Consider the following 16,565-nt stretch of genomic DNA (forward strand, 5'->3'; position numbering starts at 1 on the left):
TTCCTTAGCACTTACCAAAAATATATCACCTATTTTACCTAGCGTATTTGGCAAATGACCCCTGCGAGATCCAAAAGAGCAGGGCTCTGCTTTGCTCCGTTCTTTGGGCTGTTCTGCACCTCTGTGCCTATAACAGTTCCTGGCAGAGAACATCTGCTCTCACGGCTGTCAGATGAGCACAGGACTGATGAAGGGGAGGAAGGCTGAACATTTGCCCTTTGCACTAAATGGGATTTTAATCCTGCCAGCTCGACTTGACCTGGAGCAAGTACTCTAACTCTTTTGTGAGTCTCAGTGTCCCCACGTTTAGTGCGGCAAGAGCACATGTTGCCTGCCGGAGCTATGGAGAGCCCTGAATACACGTTTACAGGTAAATGCCTCAACTCGCTACCAGGCCCATTTAGAAACTTTGGATCTCAGTAAACTGAGCACCCCTACGGCTATAGGATTCGTGGTCGGCAGCTGGAAAGGTGGTTGCACTTGATCCTCTATCATAAAAACCAGACTTTGGATCTGCAAAAAAGGCTGGGTGGTCTTGAGACATCTGTAAACCAGCTTGGATCAGGACAGAGATCTGAGGATGACTGGGGCTTACTGGCTTCTAGAACAACTCAGACAATGTGAGGCACAGGTTTAGGGAGGTATCCTGCCTCAAAGAAACAGGTGGAGAGCAATAAAGGAAGATTCCTGCTGGTGTCCTCTTCTGGACACCGTACACATAGGTGAGCATATGCTCCCACGGACCACACTCAGTTGCTACCACGACCTGAACTCACAGCAAGCACGCGCAGCACGAAGCAGCAGCAGACATTCTCGTTTCAAACCGTCGTTTTCTATCTCGGGCCCTCCAAGACCCTCCTGTCCCGACACCAGTCCAGAACAGGAATGGCTGCGGTCGCTACAATTCCCTCCACCATCACAGGCCTCACACTGTTTAAGACACTGTGAAGGCTTCTCCTCAAATGCGCAATTGAGTCTGGGTAGGAGCCACTTGAGAACACAGGGTGAGAGGAGAGAGGTGGGGAAGAGCTGGCCCAGCCCTCCCCACCTGCCAGTTTCCTGTCTGCCTACTGATAAATAGGGGAAGAAACATGGCCAGACTTTCCATTCCCCCACCCTTGTCACCCGCCAGTCATTCAGTTAAAAAAAAAGATGAGGGAGACAGCTCCAGAGGAGGGGTGGGGGCCCTGGTTATAAAGCCTGCTGCTGAGGGCCAGAGCACCAAGCTGGTCCTCTTGCTGTCATCCTCGGCCAGGTTTAGCTGCTGACAGCTGCTTGGGACTCTGCCGCCAGGCCCCAGTTGGCTTTGCAACCCTTCTACTTCTCAGCCACACTTCCCCCATGGCTCAGAAAGAAGAGGCCGCTGAGGCCGCAGCGCCCGCCTCCCAGAATGGAGACGATTTGGAGAACCTAGAAGACCCTGAGAAGCTGAAGGAGCTCATTGACCTGCCACCCTTCGAGATCGTCACAGGGTGAGCCTTGTGTGGGGGCTGAGGTCTCCTGCCTGGGAGAGCATGGAGTCTGAGCAGGCTATGGAAGCTTAGGACGAGAATAGCAGGGCCAAGGTCGGACACCAGCTGCACAGCAGCCTAGCAGGGGTCTTCAGGGCAGCAAATGCCTCCGGACCTTATCCACTTGGGGGGGAGGGGGAGCTGGGAACAGAGTTTCACCACCTAACTCTGACTGACCTGGATCTTACTACGTAGACCAGGCTGGCCTTGAACTCACAGAGATACTCCTGCCGCTTCCTCTTCAGTGTTGGGATTAAAGGCATGCACCACCAGGTCCAGAAACTCTTGACTTCATGAGGTGACACTCTGGACTCTGTAATCAGTAGGAGGTGGGAGGGGAGTGCCCCTGAGGAAGGGGCCCACAGAGCGAAAATCCATGCGGTTTCTTCATAGCAGTTTCTGACATGTGTAAAGGAAGAATGGTGCCTTCTTGGGAGACTTCAGGAGGAATGATGGTGGCGTGGGTGCTGTGGAGAGGGAGGCAGAGCCCCAGTGGCCTCTGAGCTTGCCTGCAGGTATCGGGCATCACCTGCACCTGTGCATCTAGCCCATGCCCAAGGAACTTGGTGAGAATGGTACATTAAAGATGGTCCCAGCAAGACAGTCACCTCTCAGACTGCAGACATTAGGAGCTTATACATAGAGGAAACTTCCCACAAGTTCAGCACAGCCTGGAGCAACTGTGCCCAGATCAGACCATCTACAGGGCCCTGAGGGAGAGAGTCGTGTTCAAGTCCCCTCTTGTTCAGATTGTACCATCACCAGAAATGAACAATAGTAGCCTTCCCCATCCGTCTCTATTCTGAGAAGGGAAGACGCTGCTAAACTCAAGTCAGAGAATGAGAAGGGACTGGTTGCAGGTTTCCTCCCTGGACCGTGGTTCTCCTCATGGCAGTCTCCAGCAATGTGCAAAGGCTGGCTGGAGGCACGCTGAGTCTCAGGGGGAAAAGGCACGGATATTCTCAAGGGAAGAAGCTGTCCTGGGTATAGTTGGGATTTGCTGCTTTACGCTTGATGAGTAATTATGTAAAAAGAAATGCCCTAGGCCTGGCCTCCACTTTCCTATTTCTAACATGAGGAAGCTCATCTGACTTGATTCTTAATGTCCCTTACTGCTCAGATATATTCTGCCTTCTGAGAGAGCCCAGGGGGATGTGTAGCTGAGTTCCTGAGATGTGAGGAGCCACTGAACTTCCATTCACTCTTGCTCACCCAGATAATCCTGCTCTCATCCCAGGATTAAGGGAACAGCTGGGCACAGACTAATATAGACACAGGGAAAGCCTAGGGCAAACAGGCCAGCAGGGTCCTCAATTCCAGGGGCTTGCCTATGGCCGAGGATCCTTTTACTGACAACTGAGCATGCTGGGCCACGCTGGCCTGGGTTACACACATACTTTCCCCTCTATGCAGCTTTTGATCTCTCAGGTATGGGGGCGAGGTGAGGTAACATCAAAATTAGATTGCTGACTTGAACGTGCACTGGGTCCCAGGGCAGTGGAGCCTGAAGGGTCTCTGAAGTAAATGGCATTTTTCTAAGGCTTCACAACACACAGTCAAGAGAATGTGTTTATGCAGAGAGAGAGAGAGAGAGAGAGAGAGAGAGAGAGAGAGAGGGAGAGAGAGAGAGAGAGAACAGAGACTCAGGGAGACTGAACAATATACCTAAGATCAAAGAACCAGGAAGTGTTCGGCCTCTGGACTCCTAGCCAAGTATCTTGTCCACAGGTCTCCATGGCAATGAGTTACAGGCTTTCCATGACTCAAGGCTTGGAGAAAGGGACACAGAGGGACTCGGTTCTGGGGCCCCGTGATCACTTCTAGATGGAGGTGGAGCTCTGAGTGTTTCCTGGACACAGGCAACAGCTGTGCTGATCTGTCACCTAGGCCTCTCTGGATAAACAGATACTTAAAATAGCCCAGGGGTGTGGCCTTGCCTTCGCAGGGTCAGGAAAGATGGCTGGCCTTTCCTTCCCTGTTCAAAGGACCATGAAGCCGCTCTTTCCCTAGTCTAGATTCCACAGGGAATGGGTCTAGAATGTTCCTTAGATTTGGACTGAAGCTAGCAGAAGAGCAGGGGATGTTTTTCAGGGAAGAGTCTGAATCAAAGAGGGTTTGTAGTGAGGAGAGGAGAGAGATTTGTAGTGGTTCTGTTTACATGGGGTGCTTCAGATAGACAGACAGAAAGCAGACCTGAGCAGAAGAACCAAGAAAGATGGTAAAAGATTCTGGAAAATGGTCTAAAACCACAGTGGGTGCTAAAGCCAGACCCTCCCTTCTAGAGAGTAGATTCAGCCCATCTCTTCCCTGTCCTGTATCCAGTGATCTCCATGTATACTTTGGAATCTCCATAGTGCTGGGTTTACATGAGAGAAATCAACCAATGTTGGGCTTGCAAAATGCTCAGCAGGTAAAGGAGCTTGACATGCAAGCCTGGCAACCCGAGTTCCATTCCCAGAACCCACGTAAAGGTGGAAGGAGAGAACTGACTCCACAAAATTGTCTCTGGACTCCAAACAGGCGGCATGACATGCACAGACTAGTGTCCACATCACACATCATGTGCAACACACACACACACACACACACACACACACAAAGATGATTATTATGTAAAAAGAAAAAAACAGCACATATTAAAACTTGGGTATTTTTTTAAATCTCTTTCTCTCAGAGAGCTGGGTCTATTTGTCTCAGTTCGAGAAGTTTCTTTTTCTGTGGTTTGGCTAAGCTAAGGATTACTCTTTGAAAGATATAACTTGAGGCTTACAGAAGGCACCATCCCTCAATACCAGCTGTAAATTATTAAGTGTCTACTACCATTCAAAATACGAGAGGTTGGATGACTCCATCATCTGCATACAGAAAATAAATGTCAGAGGGACAGGAACTTTTCTCAAGTGTGGTCAGAATCACAGGGCATGAACCTCATGACCTTAAAGCATAGCACTACCCAAAGCAAATGATAAAGGAGACTTTTATGTTCACGGTGTTTGCCACCTGTGAACTGTGCACTTTCTGCTGGCTTTCATCAGAATAGCTCTCCTGCATGAGAGCAAGGAAGGCCTCTCTTTCATGGCTTTATCTTAGGTCTCAATTGGTACTCAATAAATATTTGTAGGATAAATGAATGGACTAATGAGCAAGCACTTCCGCGTGTTAGGCTTTCTGCCAGCCACTGTAACAGGAAGCGAGCTGGAGGGGAAGATTCTAATGAAGAGAAGATCAGACTATAAAGAGACTTGCCGTTCTTAGCATGGACAGAATTTTCCAGGCATGCCCTTGCAGCAAGCACTGGGGTGCTCTAGGGCAACATGACACCCATCTTTCCATCTCTGCTGGGAGTGGTCCTGGCCTTACCTAGCACCACCCTTCTAAGTGTGGCATCATGTATGTTTCTGTAGAAAGCATGGCCTGCTATCATGGGGGTTATGGTGGACTGAAGACAAATGGCAGAATGAGTTTCTCTTAACCATGTCTTCCTCATTCTTCTAGATTACTTTTTTACTGTATGTGTATGTATGAATATTTTACTTACCTGTATGTCTGTAAAGTGAACCTTCAACATTGTGGTGTGTGTGTGTGTGTGTGTGTGTGTGTAACACCACTGTGTGTATATGTATGCAAGTACATTTGTGTGTACACATTTGTGGGAGTTTGGGAGCATGCATATCGTGGTGTATACATGGCGGTCATAGGAGAATTCCCTTGAGGATCGATCCCCACCTTCACCTTGTTTGAGACAGGGTCTCTTGTTTTGCACTGTGTCTGCCCAGCTAGCTGGTCCATGGCTGCCAGGGAGTCTATTGTCCCTGCCTCCCTCATTTGCACAGGAATGCCAGGGCTACAGACAGGATACTACCACATCTGGCTCTTCACTTAGGTTTTGACTCAAAGTCCGGTCCTGATTCACTCACAACAAGCACTTTCGCCACTGAACGTTAGGTTTTTTGAAGCAGGGTCTCACTATACAGCTCTGGCTATCCTGGAACTAAGTATGTGGACCAGGCTGGTTTTAAACTCACAGAGCTCTGCCCATCTCTGTCTCTGAGTGCTGGGGTTAAAGGCAAGTGATGCCAAGACCAGCCCCTCAACACTGTTTGTAATGCCCCTGGTCTCTGGATCACGCTGGGGAGTGGACTACTAGAAACAGAAAATGGCCCACCAGCCACCACCCTGGCCTTCAGGGAGGTCAAAGCTGTATGGAAAGAGGGTGTCCTGTGGAGAGAGCTCTGGCTTCCTGTTTGCCTTAGGCAGAACTTGGTCCTGCAAATCTAGCATTTTCTCCTTAGTTCTAGAACCTTCTGCTTTGCTCTACACTCCTCCTCCTGACTAGGACTAGGCTCACTATTAGGATTTATGAGGCAGGCTATCTTGGTGGATCTCCAGGCCAAGGTGTACCACAAAGATCACACAACAGATCTTATGCAAGAGATTTATTGGGGGTGGGAGGAGCAAAAGGCTGTCTCAGGATGGGTATATGAGAGACAGAGAGACGCAGACAGAGAGCAAGCAAGAGGGACAGAACAAGAGCGTGATCTGTGATGATGATGATGACGTAGCTGCTGGCACTGAGTCGCTTAAGGCAAGCTGGGGGAGCTTCTGATTTCTAGCGCTCACTCTTGGCATCAGCATTGAAAGCAGGTCTGAGAAAGGTGTTATTGAAAGCAGCAACTCTATGGCTCATCTGAGTTAACAGACAAGTAGTCTGGGCAGGGGGAAACCAAACAAGTCAATATTCCATCCAGAGTGGAAGTCCATGGGTTACTTTGTAGCAAATATTTCGTCTCTGGCCAGCTTCTACGGACTCCAATGCTGCCCCTTTTAGTTGTATATTTGTACTTAGGAAAAACAGATGTTTAAAGCATACACCTTAGAAAAAAGTACACACTACATATGCTCACATTAGTTCTCCTTCATTCAACATATGTGTGTGTGTGTGTGTGTGTGTGTGTGTGTGTGTGTGTGTGTGTGTGTGTAGCTAGATATAGAGGTTCCGTGTTTCTCTATTTGCTTCTTGCAATGCCCAGTGTGAGTGGTGCCTTTTAAAGGGACCTGGAATCACACTCCTGGGTCACTGAATGAGTGACTAAATATAGAGAAAAAAGACCTCCCACCATGGTCGCTCTTCAGCCTGCCCTCCAACACACATGCACACATATGCACACAGACAGAGTGTTCACTCCTTCTTTAAGAATGAAATCTCCTGATGTTGAGAGTAATATTTAGCCATATTGTGTTAATAGGAAAAAGGTTTACAACTGAGAAATTAGATGTCCCTGCTTCCTTCCTTCCCCTCTGAGGCTAAACAGTGTTGGCTTATCCTGCGTTTCCACAGTTGCCTGAGAGTTGTGCCATCCAGATCTCTCCAATAATTTCAGGCTTCGGTCAGCTCTTTCCTGGTTGAGGCAGTCCGTGGGATACCAAAAACAAACAAACAAACAAACAAACTCATTTTGACCTTTGTACTCCTTCTGCAAGAGGCCCACGGAGGTGCCAGAGGAGCCAAGCAAGCCCAGGCTCTAGGCAAGTCAAAGAAAAGCATAGGCAGCAGGTCTTCCTTAAGCAGCTAGAACAGAGGGACTGGGTGGGCTCTGGGACTGAGAGGGAGAGGGGAGGGGCGGGGTGGGCTCTGGGACTGAGAGGGAGAGGGAAAGGGGCGGGGTGGGCTCCGGGACTGCTGGCAGGACTGGACTAGAAAGGGTATTTATAGTGAGGTGACCTTTCTTCCACTCCCATGGGTTTAGGGTTTCTGGGTCCTCTCTTCATGATGGGGGGGGGGAAGTGAGGGGGGACAAATGTCAGAGTTTATGAGGGAGGAGCATCAAGAAGAAGTCAGTTCTCATCCATTCAGTCAGCTTGCTACTGTTGGCTGAGCCAAGTTCTTGCTTTTAGTGAGGCTACACTGGCCAAAGCTGGAAAAACGCTTTGGGCATGGGGTGTATGTGTGGAAGAGGGGCTCAAGAAACAAACAAACAAACAAACAAACTGAAGGACCACATGGGGCAGCTACTGCTAAAAGCTTACCAAATAGTCATAAATACTTCCAAACCCCATCCACCACGATCCATCATAGAAGGTGACTCTGGTTAGGGAGGCAAGGAGTCTAACAAAAGTCCCAGTACCAAAGCATCGGCTCTGTGTTCTCAGAAACAGGATTCTCAGGAAATGAGGGGACCCCAAGGAAAAGGTAGAGCTGGAGGGTGGTTTGTGGGAGAGGGAAACTATGCAATCGGGAATATCCCATCAGGGTTCAAAAGAGAAAAGGCAAAACATCAGGTGGGTTGCTCCTGATGAAATATTAGGTAAATAATAAATACTTCCAGCCAGGGATAGAGACGCTTAGAGAGCTGACAATAGCTCTGAAGGAATCCTGGGGTTGGGTCCTCAGACAGATCCATCTCCATGTTAGAAACTTGACAGCAAGAGACATGGGGACATGGGTGAAGACATTCTGTGACGAGGCAAGGAGATCAATGGCTCAGGCTTTCTGGGCAATTCCTCACGCAGCCATGCTCCTGGACCTTAAGGATTCCCCTACGGTCTGGAGTCTGCTGACCTTTCTGGCGAAAGAGGAGAGAAGGCAGCTAGTGAATTAGTGGTTCAGGGGCGCATCCTGCAGCAGGTGCTGAGATTATACATTTATCCTGTGGTGCTGGGGGTCTTGCACGCTGGGCAAGCCTCTCAAGAGCCACACGGCAGCTCCAGTGGCTGGTATAACAAGGAGAGCAGCCCCTCCGGCTGGCACTTCTCCTTCCCACTCCTGACTTTGAAAACTCCCATTTTCTTTGGCCTCCAAACCTATATGGGCCTACATTTTAGAAAAACACTCCCAAATAAGAAAACTAAAATCAATTTTGGGACCCACAAAATGGCTCAGCAGGTAAAGATGCTTGCTGTCAGTCCTGATGACCTGACCCCAATCCTCTGACCCACGGGGTGGAAGGAGAGAAACTTCTCTCACAAATTGTCCTCTGACCTCCACACGATGTAGCACATGTGCCTCCTCCCCATACATAAACAAACAAATAAATACAAACAAATGTACGTAATTTTAAGAGAATACCACGTCAACTCTGACCCCTTCTCTTTTTATTAACGCCATGCTGTTCTTTAAAATGCCCAGCTACTCCTGCTCCATTTACTGCCTGATATAACTCTCCATTTAAATCTTCGAGGTACCAAGTCCTTGGTCGGAAGACATCTAGCAGGCTCTTTTCCTCTCAGGCTGTTCCAGGCTGTGCTGCATCAGCCTGGTGTCACCACTGTGGTCTGCCCTGGATGTCACATTTTGCTTCAAGAACTAAAAACATTTTGTACTGCCTCCGGAATCAAGGTTTAACTTTCAGGACCTCCATATATTGTCCAAAGCCTGTCCTTATTGCTGTAACCAAATGCCTGGCAAGATGCAACTAAAGAGGAGTTTTTGGGTTCCCAGTCTGAGGAGATACCCTTCCAAGCAGGGAAGGCATGAATGAGCAGCTGGTCACATGGCATCCCATTGGGGAGCTGGAAGCGCTAAATGCTGGCCTGCTCACTTTCTTTTTCCCTTTCTATTCAATCTGAGAGCAAGTTCCAGGACAGCCAAGATTACACAGTGAAACCCTGTCCCAAAACAAACAAACAAAAAAAAATGCTATTCTCTGTGTGACTTGAAAGCTCACCATGATGGAGTGGACGCGGCACACGCCTGCCACCCAGAACTTGGCAGGCTGAGGCAAGATAACCTGGAGTTTTATCTAGTTAGCAGCTGGGCTAACTAGACCTCATTAGAGAAAGAAATAGGAGGAGAGAGAGAGGGAAGCTGGGTCAACAGTGAAAATACGGGGGGTACTTCCTGGTAGGGTAACCAGAATACACACTCAAATCCAGATTAGCTCTGTCCCGCCCCCCCCCCCCCCCCCCCCCCCCGTCGCCTCCCCAGTAAACTTTTGAGCCAAGCATGGTGGTCCACACCTTTAATCCCAGCACTCAGGAGGCAAAGGCAAGAGGATCTCTGTGAATTATATAGGTCCAGGACAGCTAGGGCGACATAAAAAGACCTTTGTTGTTTCTAAGGGCTGAGTATTTTTATATAGATGTGTATAAGTCACCAAATAGTGTGCAGGTGGCTTTGGAAGCCAGAAAGAGGGTGTCAGAGTTCTGGGAACTAGATTTCCAGGAGTTCCAGGTGGTTGTGAGTCCCTGAACATGGATACTGGGAACCAAACTCCCGTCCCCTAGAAGAGCAGCATGCTCTCCTAACTGTGCTCCCCTCCACATGGTGTGAGCATAGGCAAGGAGGGCTGCCCGACCTAGGCCCCAGAAACAAGGACTCATCATTGCCTTCTTCCCTGCCTTGTCTCCTTGACCCACAGGGAGCGACTGCCTGTCAACTACTTTAAATTTCAGTTCCGGAACGTGGAGTACAGTTCCGGGCGGAACAAGACCTTCCTCTGCTATGTGGTTGAAGCCCAGAACAAGGGAGGCCAAGTGCAGGCCTCTCGGGGCTACCTGGAGGATGAACATGCAGGTGCCCATGCCGAGGAGGCTTTCTTTAACACCATCCTACCGGCCTTCGACCCGGCCCTGAAGTACAATGTCACCTGGTATGTGTCCTCCAGCCCCTGTGCAGCCTGCGCTGACCGAATTCTCAAAACCCTCAGCAAGGCCAAGAACCTGCGCCTGCTCATCTTGGTGGGCCGGCTCTTCATGTGGGAGGAGCCAGAGGTCCAGGCCGCTCTAAAAAAGTTGAAGGAGGCCGGCTGCAAACTGCACATCATGAAGCCCCAGGACTTCGAGTACATCTGGCAGAATTTTGTGGAGCAGGAAGAGGGTGAATCCAAGGCCTTTGAGCCCTGGGAGGACATTCAGGAGAACTTCCTATATTATGAGGAGAAGCTGGCAGACATCCTTAAGTAGGCAGCCAAGCTCAGCCTTCTGTGAGTTTTCCTGGTGCCCTGGCGCCAACTCTGTATTTACTTGGGTAGAAGACTTAAGGTCAGGTCGGAGGAAATATAATTTGAAGGGAGTGCACTCCTCTGTATTAATTGATTGTAGAAACATTCTCAAACATTGTTTTATGGCCTCTGAATCCCTCTACCTACACCCACATCACGGGGTTGGAGACAGGGCTCGGTCATTAAGAGCACTGGTGTTCTTGTATGGTTCCCAGCGCCCATACTGGGTGGCTCGCAACTGCCTGTAACTCCCGCTCCAGGGGACCTAACACCTTCTGGAGTCTGGACACTGATTGCACTTGCTCATACTCACAGAGATGTACACAAACGTACATAAACATTAGGGCTGGAGGGATGGTTTTGAAAGACCCCCAGTGTGGGGAGACTCTCACTCAAGTCTCGAGATAACATGATGCCCCCAGTAACTCACGAGAGACCGTGCTTGCTGCAATCACACGAGGTTTTAATGATGAGATGAGACGGGAATCAGTGCACTGGGGCCGAGACTCATAACCCACGCAGGGGAAGAGTTCGACCCCGAGTGACTGGGAGAAGTTTTTAAGGGAAGAATCCACAGCCCAGTGATCCGAAAGGGGCAGGGAGGGTATAGAAAATTCCGAAAATACCAGTGATGATCACAAGGGGGCAACTCCCTGCCTCTCAAGATCACTCTCAGGGTCATAATCAGCTAGTTCCTGAAACACAGTATTCCAAAATACCAATGATAATCACAAGGGGGAAACTCCCTGTTTCTCAAGATTATTCTCAAGTTTACAATCTAACTTTATCTTCAGCTAGTTCCTGAAACACGGTCACTGAACCAGCTAATCCTAGATTTCTGATTCTTCCTGCTTAGATTTTTGGCTATTTTCGTTCTGCTGGGGGTGGGGAGGGAAACCTGGATTTATCCAGGGCTTTCTTTGGGGAGACCTGGATTTATCCAGGGCTTTCAGTTTTAGTGTTTATGAGCACTGTTATTCTTGCAGAGGACCCAGGTTTGACTCTAGCGTCTATGTGGCGGTTTCCAGCCACCCATAACTCTAATTCTTGGGACTCCAAGACCCTTACTGTGGCCTTTCTAGGTCCCTGTTTCCAAATTCACAACCTCTTTAATGCAGAGTTCTCATTCTTGGGGACAATTTCTTGCTTTTTTCTTTTGTTATCCTTTTTTTTTTGACATTTTATTGTTTCTTTAAAAAAATTTATGGGTGTGGGTGCTTTGTTTGTATGTACGTTTGTGTACCATGTGCATGTTTGGTCCCCAAGGAGAGCAGAAGAGGGCATGGGATCCCCTGGAACTGGAGTTTCATGCAGTTGTGAGGCACCACGTGGTGCTGGGAATCAAACCCAAGTCCTCTGGAAGAGCACCAAGAGCTCCTGAGTTTGAACCATCTCTTCAGGCCTGTATTCATCTTTTGATTTTAGCCAGATCTGCCGTCCTGCTTTCAGAGGGCTGTTCTTTGAGTTGCTCAGTGGTTGCTGAGTGGACGCACAAGGCCAGGGCTTTCTTCTTGCGAACAGTCCAGGGAACTCCTCAAGAGTCAGTGTAGTCAGGTGAGAGTAGTGAGCTAGTTTCTGTCTAAAGGGTTAAGAGACGTCTGCAGCTGAAACAGCAGCTCAGAAGTAGCCTCCTACAGATGTCAAGAGGTGATAGGAGAACTGGAAATAAAGATGAGCTGTTTAGGCAAATAATTAGGACACAATTAAGGCCAATTTGGCCTCTTGCTGAGGGTAAATTAGACTCTCACAGAAGCAGGCCAATTATCCCCAGGAAAGAGGGTAAAAGATCCTTCACTATCTTTTGAATCTGGTCTGATCTAGTTTGCCTCTATGGAACCACTGTGACTAAGCCCCTTTCCAAGGCCAGAGTTGCTGATCAAAATCTAGCAATGGTGAAGGCTCTTCACTGCACTCCTGCCCGACTTTAATTCTGGAACAACTCCTATATTCATAAAACATGGACGCAGCATGTGTCCATGAAGATCATTCAATTTATGTTTGCTGTTTCTCGAAGATGCTGCTTCACAGCCACGCTCTAGAATCCTGATGTTCCAGAGCCACGGGTAGGCAGGTGTTTGGTATCAGGCATGCACAGGGGTGCACAGACATCCCCAGGCCGAGCATCTTCCTGACCAGCTGACATATTTTCAGTCTGTCCTTTTTAGCAAAAGGACAGTGGGCAGTCATGAGGTAGGTTCACGCTGTAAAGTAACCCCTGAAAATACAGAACTCACTCTAACAAAGATCTTTATTAGTGTAGGTCCAACTATTGTAACTGTACAGCCAGCATAAGACTCACCAGAATGGTGACCACCAGCTCAACTTTATTGTGGTCTTCATGGGAGAGAGGGATATGGTGGTGTGTGCCTATAATCCCCAGCACTCCAGAGGCAGAGGCAGAGGCAGAGGCAGGAGGATCATGAGTTAGAGGCTATCTTGGGTTATACCAATTCTCAGACTAACCTAAGCTACCTAAGGAGACCTTGTCTCAAAACAAGTCAAAAACAAACAAAAACCCCAAGAATGTGGAGTGGGAGTGTAGTTCAGTGGTAGAATGCTTACAAAGCCCACAAATTTGTGCTGGGGTATGCTTGGTTGTGACATCCAAGCATACATACTGGATTCAACCCCAATGCCACTGACAGTAACAATAATAAAAACTATGTATTATTATACGCCTGTGTTCCCAGAACCAATAGGTAGACTGAAAAGAATGCAGAGTTCATAAGCCAACTTGGGCTACTTTATCCCCAAAAGAGCAGCAGCAACTCCCACAAAAATACCACACTTTTTATAAAATTATATTTAATTTTTACTTATTTGTGTGTGGGAGGGGCACATCTCATAACAAACACGTGTAGGTCAGAGGACAACTTGCCAGAGATGTCTTGTTTCCACCACGTGGGTTCTGGGGGTGGGAATTGGCAGCAGGAGCCTAACCTGAGCTGTCTTGCCAGTCCTTCTGAAGACTTTTACAGCTACCAAACTAGCAAGTCTTTGGGGATTTTAGTTTTCATTAAAATTATGAATTTCACAGCTGATTAAAAAGTTTTAATCTGGGATCACTCTGAGCATTTTAACTGATACTCAGTAAACAATTCAGTATGAGTGGTAAGTACTGTCTAAATCAGCTTGTTTTAAAATACTCTGGGCTGGCTCTATGGCTCACCGAGTAAAGGTGCTTGTCACCAATCCTGAAGTCCTGAGTTTGATCCATGGGACCCACATTGTGGAGAGAATTGACTCCCAAGAAGTATTCTTCAACCTCCAAACATGCATACACCCCTCCAAACATGCACACACCCCTCCATACACATAAATGTATTTTTTAAAAGAACATTACTCTTCCTTGTGTAGACAGATTCAACCAGTATTCTTGAAGGCATTAGCACTTCGCTGTGCATATCTGAGCCTTCCAGGTTCCTGAGGGGAAGATCAAATGTAACAAAAAAGCTGTGGCTGAGCCTCAATGGCCCTAAAGAACAGCCCTTGGTAAAGTCCACTAAAAAGCATTCACTAAATAAATGTCTATCTCTTATTTCATTTTCTGCTTTAAGAAATACTAGCAGACCAGCACAGGCAGGCAGAGGTAAACAGCTTTCTGATTGAGACAAGCCTGGTCTGTGTAGTAAGTTCTAGGCCACAGCTACACAGAGGAACCCCTTGTCAAGCAAAGCAAAGCAAGGCAGAATCTTTGTACCCTGTATTTAACTAGAGAACAGAATCCAAGCAGATCTCCACACCAAAGCAGCAAAGGAAACCATCCCAGCGAGCTCAGCCAGGAACCACAGGAGGCCCTGGAGGAAACATTCAGGGTCTGTTTAGGGAAGGTACAAAGAAGCCTTAGTTATCTCAGAGGGTAGGCTGTTGGGGGTCAGCAAGGCTGTCAGTAACACGCTCTGTTTCCATGAAGGTCTGTCCGCTGCCACCCAGAGAAGCAGTGACATGGATGGCGTCCAGGACATGCCTGTCTTCCCAAATTATACTTGGAGTTGGACATCTGACACCAAGCAGTTGTGCTAGAGAAGGCCCTCCCTCCGAGAACTCAAGCACACCTCAGGCTGTCACTCACTCAACTGTGCCTTTTGTAATGTGGCACCACGCACCTGGGGTGGAGGGTCTCACTGCCTCCCCAGGGGTGTTCTCTGAGACAAAGATCCTTAGGTTCAAGGACAGACCTTTGAAATACATCAAGAAGTGTTTTGAGTTGGGCTGGGTTGTTGTTGGTTTTTTAAAAGGCAAAATAGTACCATTAATAAAGGAAATAGTGTGGTTTTTCTGGCCTGTTCTTTTAAGAAAGTTGGGCAATGGAAAGTTCCCATGGACAGTGAGTGGAGACGGGGCACAGGGACATTGTAGGCTAAGAACCAAGCCGTGACATTAGGAAGGGAAAGCCAGGTCTTGGCAATGAGGATCTAACTCTCTAAGACTCACTTCTCACCATGGCCCTGAACTTTCATTTTTTTCTGAAGACTGGGGAAATGGCAATGGCTCACTGTATAAAGCTCTTGCTGTAGGCATGAGAACCAGGGTTCAAATCCCCAGAACCCATGCAAAGCAGAATGCAGTAGCATGAGTCCTTAAGCTTAGCACATAATACAAAATGATCGAGAATCCCTGCAGATGTGCTAGCCAGCCTGGTATACCCAATGGCAACCAGGAGACTGATTCAAACAAGGTGGAAAGTGAAGATAACATGACAGGTCCTCTCACCTCCATGTGCATTTCTTCCTGAGGGAGATCTAGTAGATCTAGTTTGCCAGTAGAGTACTTGTCTAGCACCTGCAAGGCCCTCACACCATCCCCAGCACTACTGTAAAATCAAGAAAACACTTTTCCCTGAAATTATTTCTAAATGGTAGCTTCTTTGGGATAATATGGTGGGAGGCTTGGAATTTTGAGATATCCACACCTCGATGGCCAAGCAATAAACAATTTCCTCCTCACTAGAGAGGGTCCAAAGTACCAGGTTAATGTTCAGACACTGTGAGATTCCAAAGGGCAGCACTGGAAACCACGACAGGATGGTAGCAAGTGTCATTTCCCAAAAGGTTCATGCCTGGGTGCCAGCCACACTCCACCTGGCTTTCCAAGAAGGTTGTGCTCATCTACTGTCGGGCTTCACGTGTGATCAATCACTGGAATTTGACCCCAAGGCACTTGATCACATCCCCACTAAGGCCCAGAATGTCACCAAGAGTCAATCAAGAGCCCTGCAAAAATGAGCTATAATCCCCCTAAAGCAAGGGAAGCTGGGAGCTAGCAATCCGACAGAGCATTAAGAGGTTTCCGCAGGGGCTGGAGGTGGAGGTGGTGGGGAACAGCCTAACACGAAAGCCTGGAGACTGAACCCACTGCAGGGAAAGACAGTAAAGATTTGCCAGAGTGAGACAAGATAACCTGCCCAGCACCTGCTCTGAAGACTTCTCCCTACAGGTGTACAGACTCAAGAAGGTCCCAATAAAAGCTTTGGTCTCAGTTGTAACGAACGCCCCCCACAGCAACATGCAGAAACTGTCCCCAGATATAAAAGTGGAACACTTTCTGAACAGCTGCCTCCTATCAGGCTGCAGTGTGATAAGAACCAAGAGCGCGTCACCAGCGCTCGCTTCCCTGGTACTTCCACAAGGCTTCTGTAAAACTTAGTTGTTGTTTTACACTGGAAAAAACCACCCACTCCTGAGCAACCAGCATTCACACTAGAGTAAAATCTGCATACTCCTGGCTGTGCAGTCTCTCAGTATGACCACGGCAGGGCAGGAGGGTCCTAGTCCCCCAGTAGTTCCCCTCCCCATCCCCGCAGACATGCCGTTTGGCCTTAGTTTCAGAAGAAGGCCCAATAATTACTGCAGTGCTCCTGAGATCCAGTTAGTTGCACATTACCGTCTTCTGGGGTAGAAATATGAACCTAGAACCCCACTTGCCACTGACATGGCCGATCATGTCAACTATGCAGTAGACAGCAAATGGTCCCCACAAACACTTCAGTCCTGCCTCCTAACCAGGTGGACACAATCCTGGTCACACTTACCTCTGACCTTGTTGCTCTTCAAAATTAAGTCAGAGGTTCAGCCTGCCCCCAAACCCCAGAAAACAGATGTGCATGCGCAAAAAC

The 16,565-nt window shown here is 48.3% G+C and overlaps 1 protein-coding gene across 1 annotated transcript; it reads left to right on the forward strand.

Moving 5' to 3' along the window:
• The first annotated feature begins 1,341 nt into the window (after nt 1-1,341).
• Nucleotides 1,342-14,682, forward strand: Apobec2 (apolipoprotein B mRNA editing enzyme catalytic subunit 2). The gene is made up of 3 exons (XM_038341340.1): nt 1,342-1,472; nt 9,869-10,432; nt 14,364-14,682. Exons 1-2 carry the CDS (start codon nt 1,342-1,344, stop codon nt 10,410-10,412), a joined length of 675 nt encoding a protein of 224 aa, XP_038197268.1. The 3' UTR covers nt 10,413-10,432; nt 14,364-14,682.
• The last annotated feature ends 1,883 nt before the right edge of the window (nt 14,683-16,565 follow it).

Source organism: Arvicola amphibius, chromosome 9 (genome assembly GCF_903992535.2).
Source record: "Arvicola amphibius chromosome 9, mArvAmp1.2, whole genome shotgun sequence".
NCBI classification, from domain to species: domain Eukaryota; kingdom Metazoa; phylum Chordata; class Mammalia; order Rodentia; family Cricetidae; genus Arvicola; species Arvicola amphibius.